This window comes from Coloeus monedula (genome assembly GCF_965178545.1).
Source record: "Coloeus monedula genome assembly, chromosome: 8".
Taxonomy (NCBI): Eukaryota; Metazoa; Chordata; class Aves; order Passeriformes; family Corvidae; genus Coloeus; species Coloeus monedula.
Genome location: NC_138788.1, coordinates 5,274,962 through 5,300,397, shown reverse-complemented (window position 1 = coordinate 5,300,397; position 25,436 = coordinate 5,274,962). Strand labels below are relative to the sequence as shown.

General features: G+C 41.1%; 1 protein-coding gene across 1 annotated transcript in view; it reads right to left on the bottom strand.

Annotated features, from left to right (window-relative positions):
• CTNNA3 (catenin alpha 3) overlaps positions 1 to 25,436 on the bottom strand; it is a gene marked incomplete at its 3' end in the record, with an annotated part of 425,372 nt that overhangs the window by 45,476 nt on the left and 354,460 nt on the right. Inside the window, exons 14-15 of the mRNA XM_082286514.1 lie at positions 24,136 to 24,228; positions 16,537 to 16,718 (exon numbers count right to left, since the gene is read on the bottom strand). Coding sequence (XP_082142640.1) covers positions 16,537 to 16,718; positions 24,136 to 24,228 — 275 coding nt within the window. The remainder of the gene's footprint in view (positions 1 to 16,536; positions 16,719 to 24,135; positions 24,229 to 25,436) is intronic.

The window sequence follows — 25,436 nt, the reverse complement described above, 5'->3', positions numbered from 1 at the left end:
GCAAAAGCACCTGCGCTGAGATAGGCAGATGCTGACGCAGCTGTAATTTCATGAGAAGTTTGGACAGGGAGAGATGAACCAGATAAGGATTTTTGCTCCAAGCGGGAAAGGAGAAAACCTCAGTTCCTAGAGATGCTCCCAGAGGTAGTCCTAACGATGAAGATGATGAAGACCCTTTGCTCCCAGAGAAGGAAAAGGGCCTCTGTTTTTGTTTCTAAACGGCTCAACCTTAAAATTGTACCCCAAAAACCTTCAAGAGTGGACCCTCGAAAGCAGTTGCGGGAAAAGCTGCAAGTCGGGGGAACGGACTCACACGCAGGCAGAGAGACTCCTCTTCCTAAATGGACTGAACAATATTTGGAAGTGGGTGGCTGTCTTGTTGTGATACTGTTTTCATTCATAGCATGAGCAAGAAGAGACTTCTCTTTCTAAATGGACTGAACAAGGTTATTATGGAAGTGGTAAACAGACTGAACATCTCAAGGGTTGTCTTTTTACATTGTCAGTGGGAGAAGGGAGGAAGGTGGGGGGAGGAGGAGAGTTCTGAAGGTGGTATAATTTTTTTTTCTTCCCTCTTTTAGGTCTGTTAATAAACTTTATATTCTTTCAAGTTTGGTGCCTGCTTTGCGTTTCTCCTAATTCTTATCTCACAGCAGATAAACAGTAATGAGTATTTTAGACCAAACCACTACACTAAATTGGTGTTTCCGCCCAGGAACAAACCGAACCCGCAACAGTCTGTTAATAAACTTCTTTATATTCTTTCAAGTTTGGTGCCTGCTTTGCGTTTCTCCTAATTCTTATCTCACAGAAGATAACCAGTAGTGAGTATTTTGGGACAAACCACTACACTAAATTGGTGTTTCCGCCCAGTTAGAAACCGAACCCACGACACTTGTCCCAGAACGAGATTGAGAAAAGAAACCAAAGAGAAGCATGAAACTAAATCACATATCATACTTGTACCTTATTATTTCATTGTTTGCCCTAAGTAATGCTATCCTGCCCGTGCGTCAACCAAAAACCAATGTTTGGGTGACCTTAGCCAATGCCTCAGGCTTGGATACCATTTGTTTGACTTGACTAAGTCCAGAAAAGCCATTCTCAACCTGCTTGGTCAGTTTACCAGTAGACAGTTGGCCAGTACCAAAAAATGTCTCTTTATATCTTTCACGTTTCATCATGAATCCCACAGAGGAATGGGGTGTCTGGACTAAATTTCTCCCTGAGACACCCTATGAACCTCAAGAATTGGAAATCTTTGGCTCAGTAAAAATGGATCAAAGATCTCGTTAAAATGGGATGTCTAATTATAATTGTTACCCTTCTCATTTTCCTCCTTGTGCCATGTTTGTTCTCCTTTCTGCAAAGGACCCTGCAGAGGACCACAAATGCTGCATTTATGGTTGAAAAACAATCCTCAAAGTTAAAAGATGATCATGGTTGGATGATCTGTTCAATTTGTTGAGCCTCGCTCCATTGTGGAGAGAGCTTTTGAAAGTGGGCGTGTATGTTTTGATTGTCATTATAGTCATCATGGTACTTGTACCTTGTCCACTTCAATGTATCCAACAATGGTTTAACCAAGAAGTCAAAGCAGTGTTCATAGTTCAAACAGGAGGGGGAGATGTTGGAACCCTGGGTTCAGAGAATTTAGGATTCCGGGATATAGTAATATATATGTAACAAGATGGAGAGTTTTTGGGTGTAGGTTAGTTCTTCTTCTTTCTTCTTCCTTCTTCTTCACAAGCCTGGGTGATCTGGTTTTGGTTCAAAAACCCGCAGTGCAGAACATGAATGATTACTTATTGGATTATAAGTAAAAATAAATTAATTGGGCATTCCATAATTGGGTAATTTGGGCTTTAAAAGACCTTGGAAGTTAGCACTCAGGGGCCATTTCCACCTTGTTAACTTAGAGGCACGTTCCATGCAGCTGTACCATAGATGAGAAATAATAAACATCTGAGTCCAAAGAACAACTCTGTGTCTCCTGCGTTTTAATCTGAACTCTGAGTAAAAGAGCTCACAAAACAGAAACAAAGAAGAAAGGAACAAGAAAATTTAATACTACATCAATCTGATACATGCCTTGCTCATACTTGTGAAAAAAAGCAAATAAACAAATTCTCATTTATACGGTTGACTGAGAGTTATGAACATCCCTGCAGTACCAAAGGAAAAGGGTTATGATGTTCCCATCCCCCCAGATCTCCCCCATTTTTCATGGTGGGCTCTCCTCATTGCTCTGCTTACATAAACATAGTGTAACGTAGAGCCTGTGTGAATGAAATTTGTATTGTCAGCCCCAAGCACTCAAACACCATGAGTCAGGCTCTAAACCAGCACAGAACTGGAACAAACACCATGAGAATTGAAATAATACATCTGCAGTTCTTTGTATTTACTTTCTCTTTTCTCAGCCTTCAGGGGTCTCATTTTCAGGATTTGTTCAGCAACCATGAAACTTAATTAAAAAATGCTGGAGGTAGGTGAGTTTCTCCTACAATAACATATCTCAAGTGCCAAGACATGAAATAATACACGTACAAAGATTTTTAATAATGTTCTGAATTATCAGCACTGACGTATTATATGAGCCTGAGAAAAGAGCAGTTAAAACATGGAAGGTTTTAATTTCTGTCTGCTCATCAAATGGCAGTGAGGAAGCTCTCTTGCAGCCACGCAGTGGTAAGAGAGAAGTGGGAATATGAGAGGAGAATATTGGCACTGGCTAGAATCCACCACTGATGCCAAAAAAAAACCCCGAAACAGAAAAACCCAGAGCAAAGACATGAGAAAAATTATTAACAAGGGTGCTGTTTGCTAGAATAGCCTTTGGCAGACAATCCTGTCTCTTACAGTGCTGTTCAAAGCTTACCTCACTTTGCTTTCCTCTCCACCCTTTTAAGAATATGGGATTTGCTCCAGACTGGCAATTAGAGAGCATCCATCGTTCCTGCTGCAGAATGCTGCGGTGAGGAAGGGATTTCCTTCCCCACAGTGATGCAAGAACTCACCTGCTGAAAGGCCTGGCTGAGACACTGCAAACTGCAGCCAGAATTTGGGGCTTACAGAGATCATTCCTTACTGGTTTGGACCTCCTGGTGCAACCTCAGCAAGACAAGCCATTCCTGATTACATTAATAAGGTACTTCGAGGTTTTCTTAACAATGAAGAAGGCAGGAGACTTTTCTAAGGGACACACAATTTCTGCAGAAAATTTGTATGAACACAATTGACACAACTCAGCCAGGCAAGTTACTTGTCATCAGCATCAGGGTCACTGTCACTTTGCTGTGTGTCAAGACAAAAGCATTTGAAAATATGTTTGGCACAGGCTCTCCAGGGAATGAAACTTCTTTCTTGTGTCATGGTAGGTAAAATTCCCTAGCATGGAAATGGGGAAGGGAGTATTTAAGTTGAATAAAACACGCCCAAAAAATAATGTGGTAGCCCTGAATAAACACCGCCACTTCATCTAATTTTTCCATCAGTATTAAACCACACTTTTTTCTAAGGCCTAAAATTATAGTGGCAGCTTGTTTCCTCAAGCCTACAGGATTTAAAATTGAAGAGAACTTCTGGAATAAGTTACTGCCTTGGCAGGGAATGCAGTAAAGACAGCTGCTTGTTCACTGAAATCCTGACAAAATCTTGAGGGTTTCTGCTGCTGAGACAGCAAAGATGGAAAGAATGCCCCTGAATAACTTAGCGAGGACTTCCTTCTACAACAGCCCCATCATCACTCTTCCTCCCACCCTCCTCCTAACTTGGTTTGCCTACTATCAGAAGCCAGGGGGAGACCTTATCTAAGTGGTTCTCCCTTGGGAACATGGGATGTGCATTCCCAAAGTCAACAAGGGGCTGTTGCTCAAACACCAGCCAGCCAGCACCTGAGAGCTTTGGCATCCTGGGGCCTCAGGGCCTGCCACACTGTGGACAGCAACTGCTCGTGTGGAGAATCTGATGGATTGGTCTGGAAATGCCCTTTGAGGATAAAAAATCAAAAAAAATCCCACAGCCAGTTTAAAAAGGTATTGGAAATGAAAGACAAGTAACTCACTGACTCTTTTATTAATCCAGACTGAACGGCTGGTTCCAAAAGCAAAGTTATGGCTTGTGCAGAGGAAAGCTGCAAAAACCCCATGTGAAAAACAGAACATTCTTGAGATGGGTAAACTGCAATGATTCATCTGGATAGGACCTGCCCATTTATAGCCCTGAATACTTGGAAATGCAAACAACATGTTTCAGGCATAAATGCAAAATGAAAGGCAGTACTGATTGGACACTTGCAATACCCCTTCCAGCAGCAGTAACTCCCTTGGCAGCAGCTCCTTCCTGCCATATCCTGTGTTTCCCACTCCACGCCAAACCCTTGGTGTAACACAGCACTAAGCTCTCACAGTTCCTGCTAGCAGATGTCCAGCATCTGGTGTCTGCAGCCCCTGCCTTCCTGTACAGGCACTGAGAACCCTTTAAGGAAATCACTTTTAGAATATTCATGTTATCCTCATCTGCTACCTCTGACTGGCCCACTTGAAAAGCAGTATTGACAGAGAGCAGGAAGCAATAATGAAAACATTCCAGAGAGAGAAACAGAATTATGCATATTCCAGTACAGAAACCTTGAAGCACTAAATTAACTGGGACCTATGATCTGTTTATAACTATTTAGCAGAAAAAAAAAAAAAAAACTATTTAAGAGCAGAGCATTACCATATGTCTAGCAATTACCACAGGCCCATACATCCCAAAGAGGCTTCTCAGCCATTACCCACTGAATATGCTGCTCTGCATAGATGATTCAGCCAACAGGAAAAATATGTTTAAACCAATGAACAAAATTGAAAATAAACCACTGCTTAATGCTCAAAGTAAATCAAAGGTGTAAATGTAAAGGTGTAAGTGTAAATGGCCATCTTCTCTTAATTTTAATCCTAGCTTTCACATTTAACTTCAGCTCTCTACGGGGAGACAGACTCACCTCAGGACAGAACAGAACTAGTGATCAAGTCATCCAGGTGGAAGTGGGAAGCTGATCTGAATGGTGAAAAGCAGGAACTACACTCCTGTTTCCTCCTTCTCTGATGCTGTGCTGATCAGAAGCACACTATCTCCACCAGAGCACTCATTCCTGGGGTAGTACTCACAACACCGCTCCCCTCCTCCTTTACTGCTCTGGTTGTATTTTATTTATTTTGCTTCTTGGTATATTAAGGACCTGTGGCCTTTCCATCAACATAAGGAAGACCTCGATGACAATGTCAGCTACTTATTTTAGGGGAGTAATAGAGGTGCCTGTGTAGCAATGATCTCAATGGTCTGTGATAGAAATATGACTACAGCAGGGATCTTGAAACAATAGCTTTACAACAGGTTTTGCCACGAAATGAAGTAATCCTACTGAACTCTGAAACTCCTTCCATTAGCTCTCACCCACCGCAGATACACTGAACAGTGTCACACTCCTTCCCTCCGCCTTCACAGAGCACCCACAAGCAGTGGGATTATTGATCCACTCCTTCCTAGCAATAAGACTAGCTCTCAGATAACCTTTAACAGCACAGGATTGAGACAGGTTTGAGAAAATACCGTGAAAGACCATTTTACACTTGCAACCTGCCATGCAGATCCCTCTCCATTTCTGCTTTTAGCCGTCTCCTTACCAGCTCAGGGGCTGGGCTAGAGGCTCGCTAAGGGCATGCTCTTTCTGCCCTCCAGTCCTGTGCCCCACCCTGGCAACAAGGCAGGAGGATAGAGAGGCAAAACTATTTGCTAACCTTTATGAACAGCAGTACTCCATCTAAGTCTGAGGTGTCCTGAGAGATGCTGAATGCCACTGCCAGTGACATCATAAGGAGAAAGACAGTTTTGATCCCCAAAAGTACCAAAGCAGCAGCTGCCAAAAGTACTGAATAGAAAAATGTGCCATACAGTGTTGGAAGGAAAAACCATTGGCAGGCTGTGCGAACCATGAAAGGTCCTGGTTTAATTAAAAAAGGTTGGAACAGACTCCAGTCATAATTTCAGCAGAAAACAGCAGTTCAGCACTGTTTCTGTTGTTCACCGTGCTCCCAAGGTGAGCATTTGTGCATAGTTTTTCTCAGAAGTGTGCATATTCCAGAAAGAAAACTAAACCAAAACATTACTAAATAAAATTAATTACATAGGAAATACAGTAAGATTGCTTGCAAACCTGCAGCTTCTGGGAACAGTTATATTTTACTAGATGGCAACTCCATCCTAGCCTGACTCGTGGCCATAAAGAAACCAAAGGTTCTTTCCTGTGGAAATTATTTCCTGTGGGTTGATCACTCAGAGAAAAATAAGTCAGACATTTGGTAGGGTGAAGAGAGGGATGAGAAATAATACAGGAGAAGTGATTCTGGAAAAGCAAAAGCTTCTGAAATAACCATGGCTTCATCTGCACAGAAAAGGGTGGCTACAGCAACTGCTGCCATTCCCAGTCTAGGGAAGAGGGGAAAGCAATAATAAAATAATCATTTAGGAACAACTGAAGTAATACACTTCAGTAAAGGAAATTCTAACCATACTTCCTTCTCCCCAGCCTAGAATGTACTTCTGGCATCCCAAACAACCAAAGCCAGACAAACTGGGGAGCCTGTAGCTGATTTGGATACAGCTGGGTACCACATCAACCTGCATTTCAGGGTATGCTGTGCCTTCACCTCACCTACACAGCGACATGAGACACATCCAGAACACAAAGACCCAAAACCTGATTTTTCTCCAATGCTTATGGACTTATTGTACACGTTAATGTAAAAGAAGATAGTTTGTATTATAAAATCTCTTCGCTTTGGAAAACAAGACTTCAGGCCTCAAATTTCTTCCCTGTTTTATATTCTGATAGAGAAACCTCGATATACAAAGTTGATAGCATTGCGAAGGGAAAAGAAGCAGGAGGAAGATGGCAAGGAAGTCCCTGTCCCTCATTCCCTTCTGCAGACTGCCCACTTGCCTCCCCACCGAGATCAGAGTGGCTGGCACTCGAGACAACACCACCCCTTTACTGCAGTCATCTCATCCCGGTAGCCACAAGCAACCCCCTGAGGAGTAGCAGCAAATTGCTGTCACCAGCTCTGCAGAGCCTATTCAGACTCAAAAGCAATTCCCACTGATCTGTCTCCTTTCTATTTCACTATCTGAAACTACTACTCATTTTTATGTACCCCCATTAGGTACTATCTGTATTATCAAGTTCACAAACTCTGCAGTAGCAAGTCCAGACTTCTGTTTCACCAGCCAGGTCAACAGTGCAGTAACTGCCATACATCCATTCTTGAACAATAAATTGTCAAGAGACATGTGGGTGTGCATCATACTCTGAACATGACTGATCTCTTGTAGAAGGAAGCAAAGCTTTCATTTGAATCAGCATTAAATTCACAGGAAAAAAAAAAAGTAACTAATATTTTATGTCAAATTTCTGGTTGTAATTAATTCACTGCTGTGCCTACCCTTCCAATGAAGAGGCTGATAACTGCAAAAGTTTCCAGTCTTATTTCTTGGAAGCCCTCCAAAGTTTTAAGCTTCTAACTTCTGCTAATTAATTCAGGAGGAACCTGAACATATGGTGTTATAGCCAAAAATATATAGCATATACAAAATATAGCAAATAAATCCCATAAAAATAGACCTATATTTTAAAGGGTAAAAAGCTGGAAGAGGTGCTTTGCCTTTTTAATGACTGCTTCTTTATCTTCCTAGGAGACATTGCTGGGTGCTCTCATCCAACAACAGCTTGAGCAAAATAAACATAAAAACAAGACTTGCGTCAAGACACTGAAGGCTCAAAAGGCAGGTTCCATGACGTGCCTTTGGAGAATGCTACAAAACTGTCACTTCCCTGAAAACTGTCATGACAACACAATTCCAGCTCATCACTGATCACCACCTCGTATCCAGTATCCCACTTGATCTTGGCTTCCCATTCTGGGTGGGCCTGAGCCACGGGAGCGGCCTCAGAACCTTCTCCCCTGTACCCCCGTGCCACGGCCCCAGGGCACCAGTGGCCCTCAGTGGCCCTATCCAAGCTCACCTGGGCCCTTCCCACAGCCCACAAGCTCCAGTCAAGCTCTGCCCTGCAGCCAGCCCAGCCCTGGCTCACAGGTACAGCTGCCCCAGCCTTGCGCTCTGGCTGGGTGCTGGCCCTGCCTAGCCAGCAGCTTTTCTCCTGGACAGGCTCAGGGACATGCTGCAGCCTGGCTTTGTGCTCCTCGAGGGACCACGGAGCTGCTCCTTGTTCCCCCTGGCTGGGACTGCCAGTGGCTATCAGCACCCTGTGCTGCTCCTACATCCGATGCTGCTGAACGGAGCAGCACTCAGTGCAAGCTGTGTCTGCACTGGGATCACTCTTGGACCCTGGCTTGCTTCCCTCAGGCAGCAGCTGGGCTATGCCCTCACAATCTCGGGATGCTGCTCCTGCTGCCCCCAGAACAAGGAGGAAGATGCCCAGGGATAGCAATGGAGCAGCTGCAGTCAGAGCAGCAGCCCAGAGCTCAAAGGCTCCTGTTCCCCCTTGCCAAGGGGCTGACCCCACCTCTGCCCACCCTGTGAAATGATGAGAGCACACCCTGAACTGCTGCAAGGCACCCCCAGCTCCAGGCTGGGCACTGTGCTGCTCACACACGCACTGTTCTGACTTGCTGTGTGTGCCCAAAGGAGATGTCCCACCACAGCCCTCCCAGTTGCCCAGGAAATCTGGTCTGGAAGCTGTTAAATTACTGCCTGAACTCCTCTTTACGCTCCTGATGCCTCTGCTGACAGAAGCTGATACTTCAGAGCTCTGAAATTCCTCTGTCCTCTGACTATAGCAGTCCCAAAAGATAAAAGGCAAAAGATGGCTCTTTCTGGCACAAGACATACAGTTTGTCACTAAAATAGGGTTGCATTTGCTGTAATGACACCGTGATTTTGCAGTTGATTTGCCTCTGGTCCTTGATGGATTTCTACCAGAGGCTACAAAGACCTGTTTGTCTGCTCTTGATTTTGCTATATTTATGTCTCCATTTTATTAATTTGTTTTTGACTACATATATGAGGCATAGACAATAGTTCCTCATTTGCCCAACCAACAAACATCTCTTAATCTCTTCACTTTTTTCCCCCTCAGCTTTTATGTTAAGGATTATAAATACTAGATACTCTGAAATAACTGTTACACTAATTATAACATTTCTAAGAATGCAAGGAAGTCACTGAAATCTTACACAGGACTACAGGAAAAATACCAAAGAAGCAACAGCTGTTCTCTCTGGTTTTTTTGAGGATCCCCTGTCTCCAAGTGAATACCAGTCACACTTGGACACTGAGACAGGGAGGTTGTGTCAGTACCACTTTGCCCTGTACCGACACGTGAGGTATAACTAACACATCAGCACAAACCAAGGATTTCTACAGAAACAGCACAACTAAGAGCCTTACTGTTTAAAATGGAACACATTTTCTTGCACTTCAATTTATAAAATTCTTTTAGGATGTGGAGCATGTAATTGCTCTAATCAGAGGAATTAATCTTCACAGCTTCCATGACTACGAGGCATCCTACAGCACACAAGAAATGATTCAGAAGTGGCTTCACACAGTCCAGCAGTAAGTCAACTAAACACATCACACAAGCAGAAGTTTTAAGCACCAGAAGTTTTAAGCTGAAGGGTTTTACATAAGACTTTTAACCAGATGACTGGTAGAATTCTCATGTGAGACTGTGTCCAGGTTTCTACCTGTATACATGAAATTTAGGAGTCATTTTCCATTCTAGCTTCAAGTGACTATTTGAAATCAATTAAAACATTATTTTAAATTAACTCTCATGTCCACATGAAAAAGGCTCCATTCATAAAAAAAGGTTCCATTTCTGAGCCCTGCTACTTGTATCAGTATCTGGTTTTCTTGCAGGAAAAGAATTTTTTCTTTTTAAATGGTTTGCAAGCATTGGCAATATAAAAAGTAGAAATTAGAAAGGTCAAATGTCAACCTAAATAATTTTTTGTCACCTTTCTATCAAAAGTCTGAGTGCAACTATTAAGCTCAATAGCTCAGTAATAGGACAGTATTATGTTCACTTTCATTTCTCTTCCAAGGAAACGGAAGTTGCACAGATAAAGCACCTTTTTTAAAAACAGTTTTTGAATGAAACTGTGAATGCCTCACCCTTCCAAGGAAAAAGGCAATAGATAAACTGTGAAATAATTACACATGCTTATAGTACAGAAAGATATCCACGATGTAATTATGTCACTGAGAGAAGGAAGAAATAGTGGCAGAACATCCTTCTGACCTGACATTTGCTAAAGAGCTTTTATTTTCCCAGAAATTCTGAGAACAGTTTAGACTTGGAAGTCTCTCCTGCCTGTATCAGAGCATTATGAATGTCATGTGCTGCCTGCAGTCAGCAGCAAGACTGAGAGATGAGAGAAAATGTGTGGTTTGGGTTTGACAGCGAAGGCAGAGAACAGAAGTGCGTAAAACAGTTGTGGTTAAGGAACAGCAGCTGACAGAAAAGACGACTGCAAAAACAAAGCTGATGCACCTAGGCCTGTGTTTGTACCTGTCTTCTTCCTACTGTGATGCTGATATGCAGCTCCCGTCTATCCTTTCCCTTTAGTACTTCCACTCCAGTCATGCGTAATAGCAAAACCTGTTTCCTGACTGCAGCTGTGTGTGAGTCAGCTGTACTTTGCCACGAATGCTGCAGAGGAAAGGAAGAAACGTTGTGCTCATTATTTTGGCTATTAGCTGTTCGATGTGTTAGTTTACAAGTATTTACCATGCTTTGTTAACCTGCAAAGCACCAACCATGTGAAGGGTGTGTGAGCGCCTCTGATCCCCCAACAGCCTCTGCAGCTGCACGTTGCCACCACCAGAACCTGCGTCACTGAGGGAACTCTGACTGTTTAATCCCTAACAAAAGGATCTAAATCAGACTGTGCATTCATCATCTACTGCGTTTGTTTAATAATACTACTACTGATGGTAATTATGCCTACTACAGAAAAATAAATCCACTTAGCTTGCAGGCAAAGTGGATATATAAATACTTGGAGTAACACTGTCATAGAGCCAAACTGTTAAATAATTTTTTTTTTCTTGGAATGTTTCTTTTTTGGGTCTAAGACTTCAATCCATTAGGTGATTTCCCCTTTGGAATACAGGGTTGTATAAAATAAGTAATATATTTGGATTCTATCTTTTTTTTTTAGAAATTTTACTATCAAAGGATGAATATTTAGCACTTAATTTTTAGAACTATATTGAGTAGCAACTGCCAAATCAGATTAAATACTTGCTGGTGTGTATATTTAAGAATCAGCTGAAATTATTTCTACTACTGAAGTGGCAGAAGCATCCACATAAGTATCACATGAAATACCATATTCTATGCAAGTATCATTAATAAAGACACAGTAGTAGTATAAAGGAAATTCAGACTCAGTCACAAGCTTTTGAGATGGGCAGGACACACATACTGGATTTCTGCCTTCAAAATTCTGACCTATTTGTGTAAGTATTAGAAGCTCTGTAACATTCAGGCAGAAGGAACAGTCTCAGCTGATTGTGTTACATGGTTTAACTTGGCACCCCTCAACAATCCATCAAAAATCTGAGAGCCCATGTTTATTTGAGAGCAACAACTGCCTGAGGCCACTGCGCGCAGTCCTGGCAGGCCAGTCGGGATCCTCAAGCACTGCAAGACCTTTAACACCACTGGCACCACTGTAGCTAATGCAATTCTGCTGCTCTTTTTAACAGCCAAGCATATCTGCTTAACCTACCATGCTGGAACAAGGAAATCCTACTGGCCCTGTTTGACAAGGCATGCATGATAAAACACATGCAAGTATGCACACACAACTGAACTGCTGTTGCTCTGGAAACAAATTTACCTTGAAGAACGTCTTTACATAATTAACACAAGTAGAAGTTGTTCTTAATATAGAACCCTAAGGAGAGGTTCACCTTCTTTGCCCAAAGTCATTGTCTCCAAAATAACTCTCTTTTCTGATGACTCAGCTGGAAAACACCTCTGTTGACAAAATTTTTACAACCTCAAATCTTTAGGTGATTTTTGATGAAATAATTTTAAAGTGGAAGTTGTTTGTTCTCACATACAGCTTATGACACAAACACTGAGTAGCTATGGACTCCTGAGATGAGCAGGGAGGGGAGGGAAAGGGGAAGTTCATACATGTATCTCAAGCTGAACTATGACTGCAATGGCACTTAGTTGGGGAAGGTTAGCAACAAAGGTGCCATTATCTTTTGTGGCACTGACAAACCAGGCTGGTGACAGGGACAAGACTGAGCAGGAGAGCGGGGACATGCGATTTCCACATGAGTGAGAGAAGCTGGATGGAGCTGAAACAAATCTGAGGGCTAGAAGGGCCAGAAAAAGGCAAGGAAGGCAGCAGATTTCATGATGCAATGACAAAGCATCACAGAATTTCAAAATCATCTGGCTGCTGGATGGGAAATAGGACGATCATGAGTAACTCTGAAGTGGGAAGGGGCACCAGGAAAAGTAAATCAAATAGTGAGTTAGGGTGAGGAGTTTCACAGATGAACCTGAGTAGGAAAAGAATCCCTCTTCTGTCCTGTGTCTGTCCCATGGTCTCTTCAAGTCCCAGTAACTACAGAACTTCCATCTAACTTCCCATCTTCATTTTAGATCCCTAGTTTCCTTTCCCAAGCAAAGATTAGAAGCCCAGATGAATAAAGGCGGAGGACTGTAGCTATTACCAGGTGGGGAGCCCTGCTTGATGGGGCAGCTGCACTTGATGTTAACCAAGAGTACAACAGAGAGAAAAGTTTAGCCAAGCTGCAATCCTTGAAGCACTAGAAGTATAAGCAGAATTACATTTAGTCTTATTACAAGGATAAAGGGGGACAGCTGTTGGAGGATGGCTTTGCTAGATTTTTTTCAAGTCTTGTTCATTTGTTTTGCTATTTTCACAATATTTCTCATATTAACTCTGATACTGATGCCATTTTAGAAACAAATGTCAAGTAGCAAGAACAAATATGAAACACTTTCTGAACAGCCTGCTGAGAACTGCACTCTTTTGTTTAAACAAAGTGTTCATATGGCCCCATTTGGAATCTAGCAATCTACAAAATGGTTAAGGGGTAAAACCCCAGCCATTCTCATTTACTGTTTACACCACAGAAAAGTAAGAGGGATTGTCCCAGAGGCTTCGACAGGCACTGTGAATCCTGAATCCATGGGCTGCACGCTGTTAGGACAGGCTGTGGAACAGCCCAGGCAGGTCAATTACCAGTGCTGGTCTCTCTGTGGTGCATCTACAAAATCACCTCTGACACAGCAGCAAGCTCTGCCTGGTGTCTCAGTCTTACCTGAGCCCTGGTGATACCTTTCCTATCATCAAAGTGCTCTGAAAATCCTGCACAGAGACATCCTGTAGTTCTCTGCTTGAAGGAACTTTCCCTGGTGCACAGCGCTCAAAGAGCAGAACAGTAAAACTATTCTCAAAGTTCATAGCAGAGCTCCCTTTATGCTTAAACCAGCGACCCTTCCTTGCTACTTTCTCAACAGGAATTACAAGTTCCAGTGTTGTGATCCAAAGCACTGCTTGAATAGATACACATTCCCTTAGATGAGCAAAAGGGACTTAGCTATGTTTACTGGCAAATATCTTTTTAATTGGTAAGTCTGCTTTGGCAATGGAAAACAAAACTCCTGCTCCATTTAAACATAAAGCTTAGGGAAAAACAAAACAAACCAAATGCAACCCTAGGATTTTTCTTGTACATTTTTAGCCAATCATCAGAGAAATTAGAGCATTTCCACTAAAATATTACTAAAACTGTTATAGCAGGTCAGGCCATTTCTTGCTATTTATTTCTACAGAAGACAGAGCAAAAAGACCAAAACTTTGAAAGCCACTCACTGGGATCCAGTAACAATGAATGCAAGGTAATACCATTTGAAGAGCAACAGCAATCAGCTTATGTAACGAGTGACGCAAACACAGAAATTCACTATTTTTCTGAGTATCTTCTGATGTAACAAATACAAAATGTCAGGATCTTCTATTTCTTTCATGTTCAAGAACTTGGGAGTTACAGACTGGAGAGCTCAGACCCTAAGATGAGCTGGTGTTTGCTATGGCTTCTGCAATATTCATGCCCTGCATGTCCAGGAAAGGGCTAAGGAGCTGGGGAATGATCTGGAGCAGCGGAGGGAGCTCGGGGAGCTCAGCCTGGAGCAAAGGAGGCTCAGGGATGACCTCCTCACTCTCTACAACTCCCTGACAGGAGGGTGCAGCCAGGTGGGGTCAGGCTCTACTCCCAGGGGACCAAGCAACAGGATAAGAGGGGGTGGTCTCAGGCTGCACCAAGGGGAGGTTTTTATTAGCTATCATGGAAAATTTCTCCACTGAAAGGGTGGTTCAACATTGGAACAGGCTGCTGCCCAGAGAAGTGATGGAATCACCATCCCCAGAAGTGCTCAAAAACATGCAGATGTGGCACTTTGTGACATGGTTTTGAAACACAGATTTTGAAGGAAACATAAAGATTCTAAGATTTTAGTTAAAGATAAGTTTTGCTAGAATTAGTTGGAGGAAGTAGGTCCACCTGAGACTAAGAGTTAATAACAGTTAAGTTAGAAACAAGCTTTTAAACTGCAGATAATTAACTGTCTTTCTATATTTGCTGTGTTTATAATGAGAACCAGAAAACATTGATCGATAGATCTAAAGAAATTTAAAACAATTGCTAATTTTTCCCATCTGGATACTATTCAGAAGTCATAAGGAAGAAACTGAATGTTTCCCATTTTTATTGTCAAAACCCAGAGAGGTAGAAAGTTCAAGTAAGGAAGAATATTATTCTTCATCTTCAAGACCACTCCTCAATTGATAATGACCACCGACCCAATTTAGAAACTATACTATGCATGCTTAATGACATTAAAGCTAATTTCCATACGAAGCAGAGAATAGGAGGGGTCATTGTTATAAATATGTATTTGTCTTTTGGATATTCATAACTTCTGTGGATAAATAGACTCTGTAACCATCTATACCTTGACACTGCATATTAGGAAGCTATTCCATGCAGCTGTCCGGCACCAATAAAACATGCACTTTCTAACTCTAAACTGTTAGAGAGTTTTTGTCCGTCTCAGTTGGATATCGAGACTAGATCAATATTCATATTTTGGTAAATCGGTTTAGCGATGAACATGGTGGTGCTGGGTTAATGGATGGACTCAGTGATCTTAAGGGTCTTTTCCAACCCAAACAATTCTATGATCTGTTCCCAGATTTCCACAGAGCAGGAAATGAAAAGCCAGCTTTGCTTCTCAGCACATATAACTGCCATCTTTGACAAGCAACAATAAGAGAAAGAGCCACGAGAGTTCACCTATTGCTCAGACAGATACAAATCTTCCTTTTACCAGACTTCATCTGGCATCACTAAAGAAGCAACCAAACTTCTTACTGAAGGAGATATTTAAAACCAGCTGTATAGTGGATTGCAGAGTTCTCCATGCAAGCCTTTACACCTCTCTCACCTGCAGGTGGATTTGGAAAGTGCCAGTGTGATAAAATGCAACAGCTGCCTTCCCCAGAAGGAGCCTGCACCAGAGCCCAGCTCTGTCACAGCTGCTTCAGCTTGATGCAACCCTGCTCACTGACACCCACAAAGAGTTTGTCCAGAAGGCCAAGACTGTTCTTTGTATCTTGCATGAAAGGACTTATTTTATGAGGCAGTATGTGTCTTGCAAGAGTGGCTGTGTTTTAAGGCTTCACTTGTCAGCAACTATTTTACTGCTAACGTAGACCAGGAGGGGGAAAGGATGGACAGACACCACCACCAATATCTTCCTTTGTTATAATCAATTTGATGAGATTTACAGAACATTTAATTCAGAGCACGACAGAAAAAGCTCCTGCACCTAAACTTATTTCCTGTTATAAGAGCATCATCAAACACATAGCGGCAGCAGAAAGAAATACCAACTTTGAGGCCTATCTGCTGTGGTACTCTTCATTCTTTAAAACTACATCTAGCAGCACAAGAGTTCTGATGAAAGCAACAGCAAGTAATGGGATATAAAATATGTATGAGTCTGAATGTGCACTGTCACATGTGGGCTCTGTACAGTGTGTTTTATGCTTGACAGCACAGTCTGATACAAGTAGAAAGAACAAGAAATGAGACATCTACAGCTTAAAATGGAGATTATTTTGTTACTTTTTCCCTTTCACTGAGAGCAGAAATGGAGTGCTAAAACACGTGCAAAAACCCTACCAGCAAATTAATAAAAGAGGACAAAGGAAAAAAATTAGGGACAAGCATAGTTCAAAACGTTAAATCCCCCAACAGTTCATTGCTCCTACCTGACGTGTTGCATTGGCTGAGCCACTCAATTTTGTAGATGCTGTGAGCTGACATTAACAACTCTGTTTGCTGGTGTAACAGTGTGACAATGGCCTCCAGCATTTATAAATATCGAAGAACCTTTCTTTATGTAATTACCTTGTGAAGTCAGTCATCTCCATCATAATCACACACATCTTCTTGGCCAGAACAATTATGTCATTGCTGGTATCATCCCATATTTCAATCTCCGCATCAAGCTTACTCTTGACTTTTTTGAAGTCAGCCACTTGCTCAGCTATCTTTTCCTTTTCAGCCTCTGGCAGTTGAGTCATCTTGGCCTAAAACAGAATGATTTGATTTGTAAAACATCTATGTCAGAGTACTTTTCTTTTTTCTTTAAACAAAACCACTGTATATTAATAAATACATAGTTTAAACACACTATGGCCTGAGCCAACTGTTCAAGTTTGAGCACTTCTAAATTTCAGAATTTGTATGTTGTCACTGGGTTGGGCTAAATAAATAATCTCAGTGTAATGGGGACAGGGGTGTTCCTGAAACCACTAATATTAACACAGTGAGAGAAAGAAGATTAAATTCTTCCAAAGAGCCTTTATGACTGATATATTTTCCTATTTCTTACGGCTAAGGAGCCTAAATAGTTTTAAGTATGATACATGTAAAAGTTACAAAATGCAGTTTTGATTGAGGTCCAAAATAAGCAATGAAAAGGGTTAATTGTCCTGAAACTCTCAGGTATATTCGTTCTCTCTTCTGAGAAGGTTCTATATTATCATTTGAAGAACTGAAAAATATTTAATTGCTCAAATATGCATCTTCTGTCTTTGCAGAAGATGAATAGATGAACATGTCAGAAATCACCATATGAATAAGATTACCAAAAGCTCCTGAAAATGCATCATGGTGAGAGAAATGTTTTTACTCAATGTTCTTCATGAGCAAGATGAGCAGCCTGCTGCAGACAAGGGTCAGGCACCCCTCCTGTGTCAGAACAGGGCAGGAAGCAGCCTGGGGCGAGGATATTACATTGGCCTGGCCCTTCATACCTCCTACCCCAGGAGAGAGGAGCCCCGCCCCATTGGGCCTGATGGCTCTGTTGCCATGGTGGTTCTTCTCACACCTTCCCTTCAGACCACCAGGAACTCACATCTACACACAGCAATTATTAACACAGTCAGTACTCTGCAATTAAACAATATATATTTTGTGACTTATTCTTGTTTAGAAAACATTAGCTACCACCAATAAAATGGAAAGGTAAGGCTGTGGCGGAATTGTTTATAATTAATAAAATGGGTGATCAGTTTTACACATAACGTATATGTGTTTCACATCTTTTCAGAGATTTTATTTACTCTAGAATCGCTGTCACAGGGTTAACGTTCTCACTTACACAAATTACTGAAAATTACATGTTTCCCAACATGTACCTGTAAATGCAGTCATGGAATCACACACAATCACAGAATGGTTAAGGGTGGAAGGAACCATCTTACTGTGGTCAGAATTACCGTATGGTCACAGAATTTTAGAAAGTGCAACTATTCTGAGGCTACTTCTCCCACGTTGTTAAAAAACCCTGAGCTGGGCTACACAGGGCAGAGAACTTTCATGATCTCATCCATGTTTGCTGATGGGTGGATGTCTGTGGTATTTTCTAGCCCCCAGCTTCAATACTGTTTTGAGTTCAAGATTACAGGCCTGGATATGGAAACCACAAGAAAGATGACATTTTAATGAGGGAACTGTGACATACAGCATCTTGCTATCTGCCAACAATAATGAGCTTCAGGTGGAATGAGACACATTATCCACTGGAACAAAGGGGCAGAGGAAACTGTAATTCTGACTTAGTCTTTTCTCTCCTTTCCCTCAAACTGCTATAAAACCATGTACAGCAACAAAATAAAGCAATTGTATACACAGCCTTTTAAGCACAGATTTAACTTGGTATCGAAATAGGCAACATAACAGTAATTGTGAAATAAAGATCTAAATTGAATGACAATTACTTGAATGCAGGCTTATTTTGTCCACCAGGAGAAAATGATTTTTTCACTACTTCTAAGACAAAATGTTATTACTGCAGTAGCAGATAACAGTTAGGACTAGGTGAGAGGAGAAGTTATATTTCTGATATTTTCTTCCTTCTATTAAAAAAAAAGTATAGATTTTTTTTCTTAAATTTCCCTGAGTTAACTTTTCAGAAGGCTGTTGGTCCCTGGGAGCTGGAGTCTCCAACACTGGAGTTATGTTATTTGAACTGTCCCATTTGCAACCTGACTTACCCTGTGAGACTGGTGTTTCTTTTCATTACCTTTCCACGTTTCAGTCAGTTCTCTGAAAAGAGCTGAACTTTTAAGGCCATGTAAGGACACATGGGGGATAACTAACTGGTGAACATTTTGACTCCTGGCTCCCTGGTACACTGCTTGCCAATGACATCCCAACCCTAAGAACTAGCCTTTTGCCTACCTTTGTCTCTGGCTGCACTCCAAGGATTTGACTGTCATATAAACTTAGGATTATGCTCTTTGAATCTCGGACTGACAGACATTTTTTCTTTCCTGACCCCTAAAACCAAACAACTGGGCCAGATCCATACCACCACCATTCTTACTACTTACAGGGACCAGGAAGGAAAGAAAGGCAACAGAAAGCAGCACAATACATTCAATCAAGATCAAAGAATCTCCCTCGAAAACTATTTAACACTTCCAACTTTGCAGGCTGCAACATGTCATGTAAGTACAGACAAGAAAAGAGGAAAACTCTGTTTTTCTGCAATTTTGTAGGTTACAAAGAAACAAACTCCAGTTTCCCAATCAAGCAGATGAAAAACTTCTCAGAGCTTTTACAAGCAAGAACACAAAATAACCTGCTCTTCACAAACCATAGTTTTAAGGTAACAGCAGAGATCCCAAAAGAACCGATTTGTGTCTCTGCTTTGTCTTGAAAGCTGAGGTTTTCATTCCCCCCAACCTCAGCAGCCACAAGAAGCCCTCTGGTCTGCTCCTGTTCTCCTGCTGCAGTCAGCTGAACATTTGGTGAAAATGAACAGGACCCTTGCAAATCACTCAAAGACAGTAATATATTTCAATCAAGCTGCTTCACAACAGTTCCAATTGTGACCTTTACCTGTTTATTTCTTGAAAAGACTTTGCAGACCACTGTCATAAAATACACATGTGATCTGAGCCCTGAGCAACCTGACCTGGTGAGGGGCATCACTGCTGTGGAACTAGATGATCTTTAAGCTCCCTTCCAAGCCAAATCACCCAATGAGTCTGAGATTCTGTTTGAATGCCAGTATGTTTAAAGTGCATTCATGAAGACACCACCGAGCCAAAAGGGATCCTGTTAAAATGAGTAAGATGTGTTCACCACCTTTTACTACTATTTTCCCTACTGAGGGAATAACATTTTGAATTTGGATAAAGAGGTGACAGAGAGAATGTTGGATATTCGGCATTCCCTGCAAAGTGAATATACACCCCCAGAGATGAACTGTGTGGGTGTGAGATACTGACAGAGGGGAGCAGCTGCATTTCTTTTGATATTTTATTACCTGCTGTCACCAGCTCCTTCTCCCAGTTTCAAGAATTGCAGCAAGCCTGCTGAAGTGCAGCATTCCTTAAACAAGTCCAGAGAGTGCCTCATTTTTTCTGCCATGACAGTTCTGCTGTATTTTTAGATACAATATAATTGGATAAACCAGATAAAGAGGTAAAACTATTGGGAGATAGTAAACAAACTGTTTAATGCCATTTTTGCATCAGCCTTTACTAAAAAGGTTGGCTTAGATGATGCAACTGTGTCATATTAAATGTAATTTCTCTTTGTCCTGGGGCCATAGGCCTATAGGTGAAAAAGCAACAATGTCCTAAGTCTGGGCTTCACCAGAGCTTTGCCACTGGCTCTCATGTCATCCTTATAAATAACCCAGAGAAATAAGGTCTAGATGTAATCTCCACTAGGTGGATGTGATATTGGTTAGAAAAGTGCTCATAGAGCACTTATCAAGAACACACGCCAAGCCAAGGGATCTATCAGGAAAAGTTGTGAATGTAGCTGCCCTGACCCCAGAATTAGTATTTCCACATAATCAAGAGTAACACATCACACACTTGCAGTGAAAGAGGCCTGGTTTGCAACTCAAAGTGATCTTGAGAACTGATCTGAAAACATCAGAGGGTGTATTGCAGCTGAGACAAGTACAGGGTTTGCCCCTAAGAAAAAACACCAGCACACTGAGACAGAACCAGTCATGGGCAGTTGTATGGGTGGGCATTTACAGGCGATAAAAGGTTGTGCTCTTGGCAGAAAGGCAAACCTCATACAAAGCTCCTTCTGAGCTATGCACACAGCAGGAAATGGTGCAAACCTCACACTTGTGCTGTTGAGATCACAGGTGGCTTCACACATTTTGCAATATAAATAATATGGACACAAAAGTCAAGAACCCATTAACCAGCTGCAGAGCACCCAGAGGAGAGAAAGAGAGACTAAAAGGACATACCGAAAACACTACCTTGGAGAGCAAATTAAGGTTACTGGAGTTATTCAACCTGGAGCTTCCAAAGAGAGAGGCCATAGAGAAAGGATGTACAAGTACATACAAAAAATTATACGTGCAGAAAGGAAGCTTCACGTTCTCTGTGTTCATTGAAGATGAGTGCTAACATGTTAATTGCAACATATGAGGTATAAAGACAAAACCTTTCCAATAAACCATCAATTCCAGTAATGAGCTAAGTAGAGAGAGCAGTGCAATTGTTCATATATATGCGTGTCAAGAAGAAGTACATTTATTCTGTCTGAGCCCAAATGGCTGGATTAGCTGAGTTCTTGGGGTTCTTTCCAGCTCTACTTTGTAGAAGTACATAATATACTGCTACAACCTTGAGTGTTTCTGTAACTTAATCTCTTCTCTTTACGGAAATTGGGTTAAAAATTGGCAAGAAAATTAAATGCTTTTGATAGAGCATGACTCCTGACAGGGAATCTCTTGCTATGTATCAAGTGTCACAATTACTATTCATAGAACCTACTCAAAATTACAGTAACTATTTTCATTACTCTTAAATTCTTATCATCAGTATTCCATGCTTGTGTAGGGCTTTGATAAAAATTAAACTAACAAAATATTCTAAAATTGGGTTTTTTATTAGCAAAATAGCACTTGTGTCCTGATAACGTATGCCAGCATTTCATTTAATGTAGCAACTTAGACATTTAAGTATTTGTTACCTGGATAAGAATTTCTAATTAATTTTATGGCCAACCTAACTTCCCTTCTAACTACTTTTTATGCAAGTATCAACAGTTCTTCTTGGTCTTTGCTATTTTATACAGTCTCTCTTCTTAGAATTTAGTAGATTTTTAGAGCAATATAATTGATCACTGTATTTAAAATGCAATACAAATAAAACAATGAAATAACTTAGACAGGATTTTCTAATTCACACAACACATTGAGTCAACTTTTTATCAGCCCTGAATTGTTGCACAAACACAGTGTGCAACAAAACTATAAAAAAATCATCCTCATCTCAGACATTTTTGCCAATGCATTCACAAAACTGTCTGCAGAACTCTGAGACAAAAAAAATGTGGGTGTGTGGCTGCCTGAAAGAGTTCTGCTCTTACCACCCCTAAGTGGATTATGTTATGAGGTAAAACATTTTGCCTCTCCCCCAATATAATAACCTTAATCTGCAGCAGCAACTCTGAAATTAAATGAAGGTGTTCTCATCACTAATTTAGTAACTTCAAACACTTAAAATAATTTGTCCTGATCATTAACATGTACATTGTCTTCTAAGTTGAAAATGAACTGGGCAAAATCTTACTTGCCCTTCTCTTCAACGCAGAACCCTAGGATAACAAGCCACTACCTCCCTCAGTGGAATTACACTGATCGTGATGGCATAAATTGGTGTGTAATAAACCTGCAGAGGTGACTACACAAATTACACACAACCACCAGAGGAAGAGCTAACTTCCAGCTAGGAAAAACTGCATTAGTCCTTGGATCCACAAGCAGTACTCCTGTTTTTATAGTTCCTTTTATCCTAAGGAAGGAACCTCTTCTTCAAGGATACAAAATCACCCTACAAAATAATAATCAGTATTTTTATCCAGTTTCAATACCCTGAGATCTCACAGCACATTGCCCAAGCTGACCTGTATCCCCCAGCATGGGATGGTGCCACAGGCACTACCATATTCATCTCAGAAATATGAAATTATCTGAGGGAAAAGATCAACAAAGTAGCATTTTCAAGATGAGTCAGGAAGATAAATATCAGAGGTCAAATCTCAGTCCTATTATCTCACCACTAACCTCTCCTCTCTCTTTATGGAGATAGCTTCTGAAGGTGTGATTAATAATACATGACTTTTCCATACATAAGGGAAACAGGATTTGCTAGTTAAGATGTAGCCTTTGTAACAAGTGGCATACACACATCACATCTGGTTTTATATGTTGCGATAAAAACAGAAAGAAAAAAGGCACCAGTTCCCTGTTGGAGCAGTGAGAGATGAGACATCGAAGAAATTACAACACTCTTGACAAAGCAAGAGGAATCAAGAGTGCTGCTATGCAGAACAAATATGGAGCCAGATATGTATAAATAAAACTGAATTATTATAGCTGAAATGCCCAAGAGAAAGAACTCAAGGAGGAAAAAGTGTTGCTCTGCAATCCTGCCAAAGCACTTCTGGAACACAGGCATTCCTGGTGTCAACACTGCACACAACAGCCTCCCAACAGCACATAAAGCTGCTGCACCACACAAAACCACACACTCCCTAAACCTTAACATATATCTTGCCTGCTCAGATTCCTCATATTGCTTAACAGGTTCTGGGTATAAATCTTCAAATATCAATATCAAATAGCACTCCAAACAAAGAGGCCTTAAATCACTGTTCTTGTTTCCTGCTGCAGTAGCAAATAGATTTGTTAAGACATCTTCTAAAAAAAAAAAAAGTATGTGCAGGTGTCTGTCAATATGTTGATTTAGGCTGAGTGCATACATATATAATTTAGTCACAGCTATAATTTTCTATTGCTTTTGGGGGTAATGTGCCATTTATGGCTCCTACAGAAAGACCTGAAATCTAGGAAAATTGTTTCTGAACTATAGAATCGGGCTTTAAGCCATGACCTCTATCAAGATCCCACAAAAAGGAATATTTACAGTACAGTAACTGTATTATTTTAGGGAGAAATGTAAAAAGAAAAAAAGAAATGTCTGTACAATAATGTTAAAGTCCTGGGGGTTTTTAGCTGTATTAACCACAGTCCATGTGTAACAGTCCCTTCCACCTCACAAGGAGAAGCACATCCCAGAGACATCTCCCCACAGCACCAACCCAGGCCTCTGTTTGCTGACAGCCAGCTCCCTACCTACCACTGTCTTCAGCAAGTAGTTCTCACTCTGTGCCCTCTGAAGTATGTCTTATTTATGGTTTTCTTTTCAAAGAAAAGCATTCCCTTTAAAGTAGTACTCTGGTTTAGCTGAGAAGTACAAGACCATACATGAAAATGTGATCTTTGAAGGCTTTAGTGGATCTTTTATTACATTTTGATAGTAAATACCTACAAGCTACTACTTCTGTTTTGCCAGTAAGAGGACTTCAACTGTGAAGTGACTTCATAGGAACAGAACACAGCAGCATTCCCCCTGATCACAGTGCTTTCCCCATGCCCACAGTAACACATACCCGGTCCGTCTTCCCTTCGGTCTGAACACTGGTACGGCTGCGCGCATCGTGCTCGTCCTCGAGGTCAGACACATCTTCCAGCTCCTCGGGCGTCTGTGGAAAAGGCAGGAGAGGGTTATTCTCTGCCAGAGGGGGTAACTTGGGAACTCATGTCAAACACATTGTACTTGGTCTAAGATAGGGTCTGACAAACATCACCCAGTCCCGTTTGACCCGTTACTCAACTCTGTGTTTAAATTGGTGTTGCTGCTGCTAGCAAAGGTGTCTAACAAGAAACCTTTACATGACAAAAATGGATTTTGAATGTGTCGCTTACTAGTTCTATTAAGCAGCACAAGTTCCTGCACTACCAGAAAAAATAAGTGTCCCTAATTTGCTATTTTTATACATGGCATTATTTCATATGCCACTGTCTGTTCCTTCTAGTCACATCAACTGCCAGTTGATTCTGTGATTCTGTTTCATTTATGACAAGAGATTTTCTAAGCAATCCAGGTCTTCAGATTTATTTACTGCTTCCCTTTTATCAAAATATTATTAAAAGAAAAGGGGTTTCATGTAGAAGTTTTGAATTTTATCATAAATAACATAGTAAAAAAAGCACAATGACCATGACTCTATAAAGGACACTAAATAAAACATTAAAAGCAAGTTTATTCTATCAGCAACACACTGCACAATGAATGAAGCACACAAAATTTTTGGGATTATGAACCACTTAAAAAATATTGGTTCTACCAATGCAATAGGGCACTCAGGAAATTCTCCTTTATCAAGTAAATTCACATTTTTAAGAACCAAAAATATATAGAACCAAGCTCTACAAAACTAGTGACAGATCTACCACCACCTTGACATCTAGAGTTCCAATTAGAGGGAAATCCTGATGTTCTGAGTCCCCCAAAAGCCTGACATTCCAAGAAAAACATGACAACACCAGGACTATCAGAAAACCTCAGTGAAAGACAGGCAGAAAGAAACCCAGTCATTACTTTTACCCAAGTTTCAATCAAGTCAAATACAATGTTTTTAATCCAGAATTGCTATGTTCTCACCTTCATGTTGTTACTGTCAAGGCATACACAAAGAAGACCTGTTGAGAGGGAAACTGCAGGGTTCTGTCATTTTATTTCTGGGTCCATAGCATGGTAATGGCACTGCATTAACCTGAATAAATCCACCTGTGTGCATTCCTATCCTTTGGGAAAGAACCTCTTTGGTCAGAGGGTGGTATATAAACTACAGAGCTCAACATCAGCCTTGAAACAAGGTTCAAATAGCACTCCATTGCTTCAGCAGCA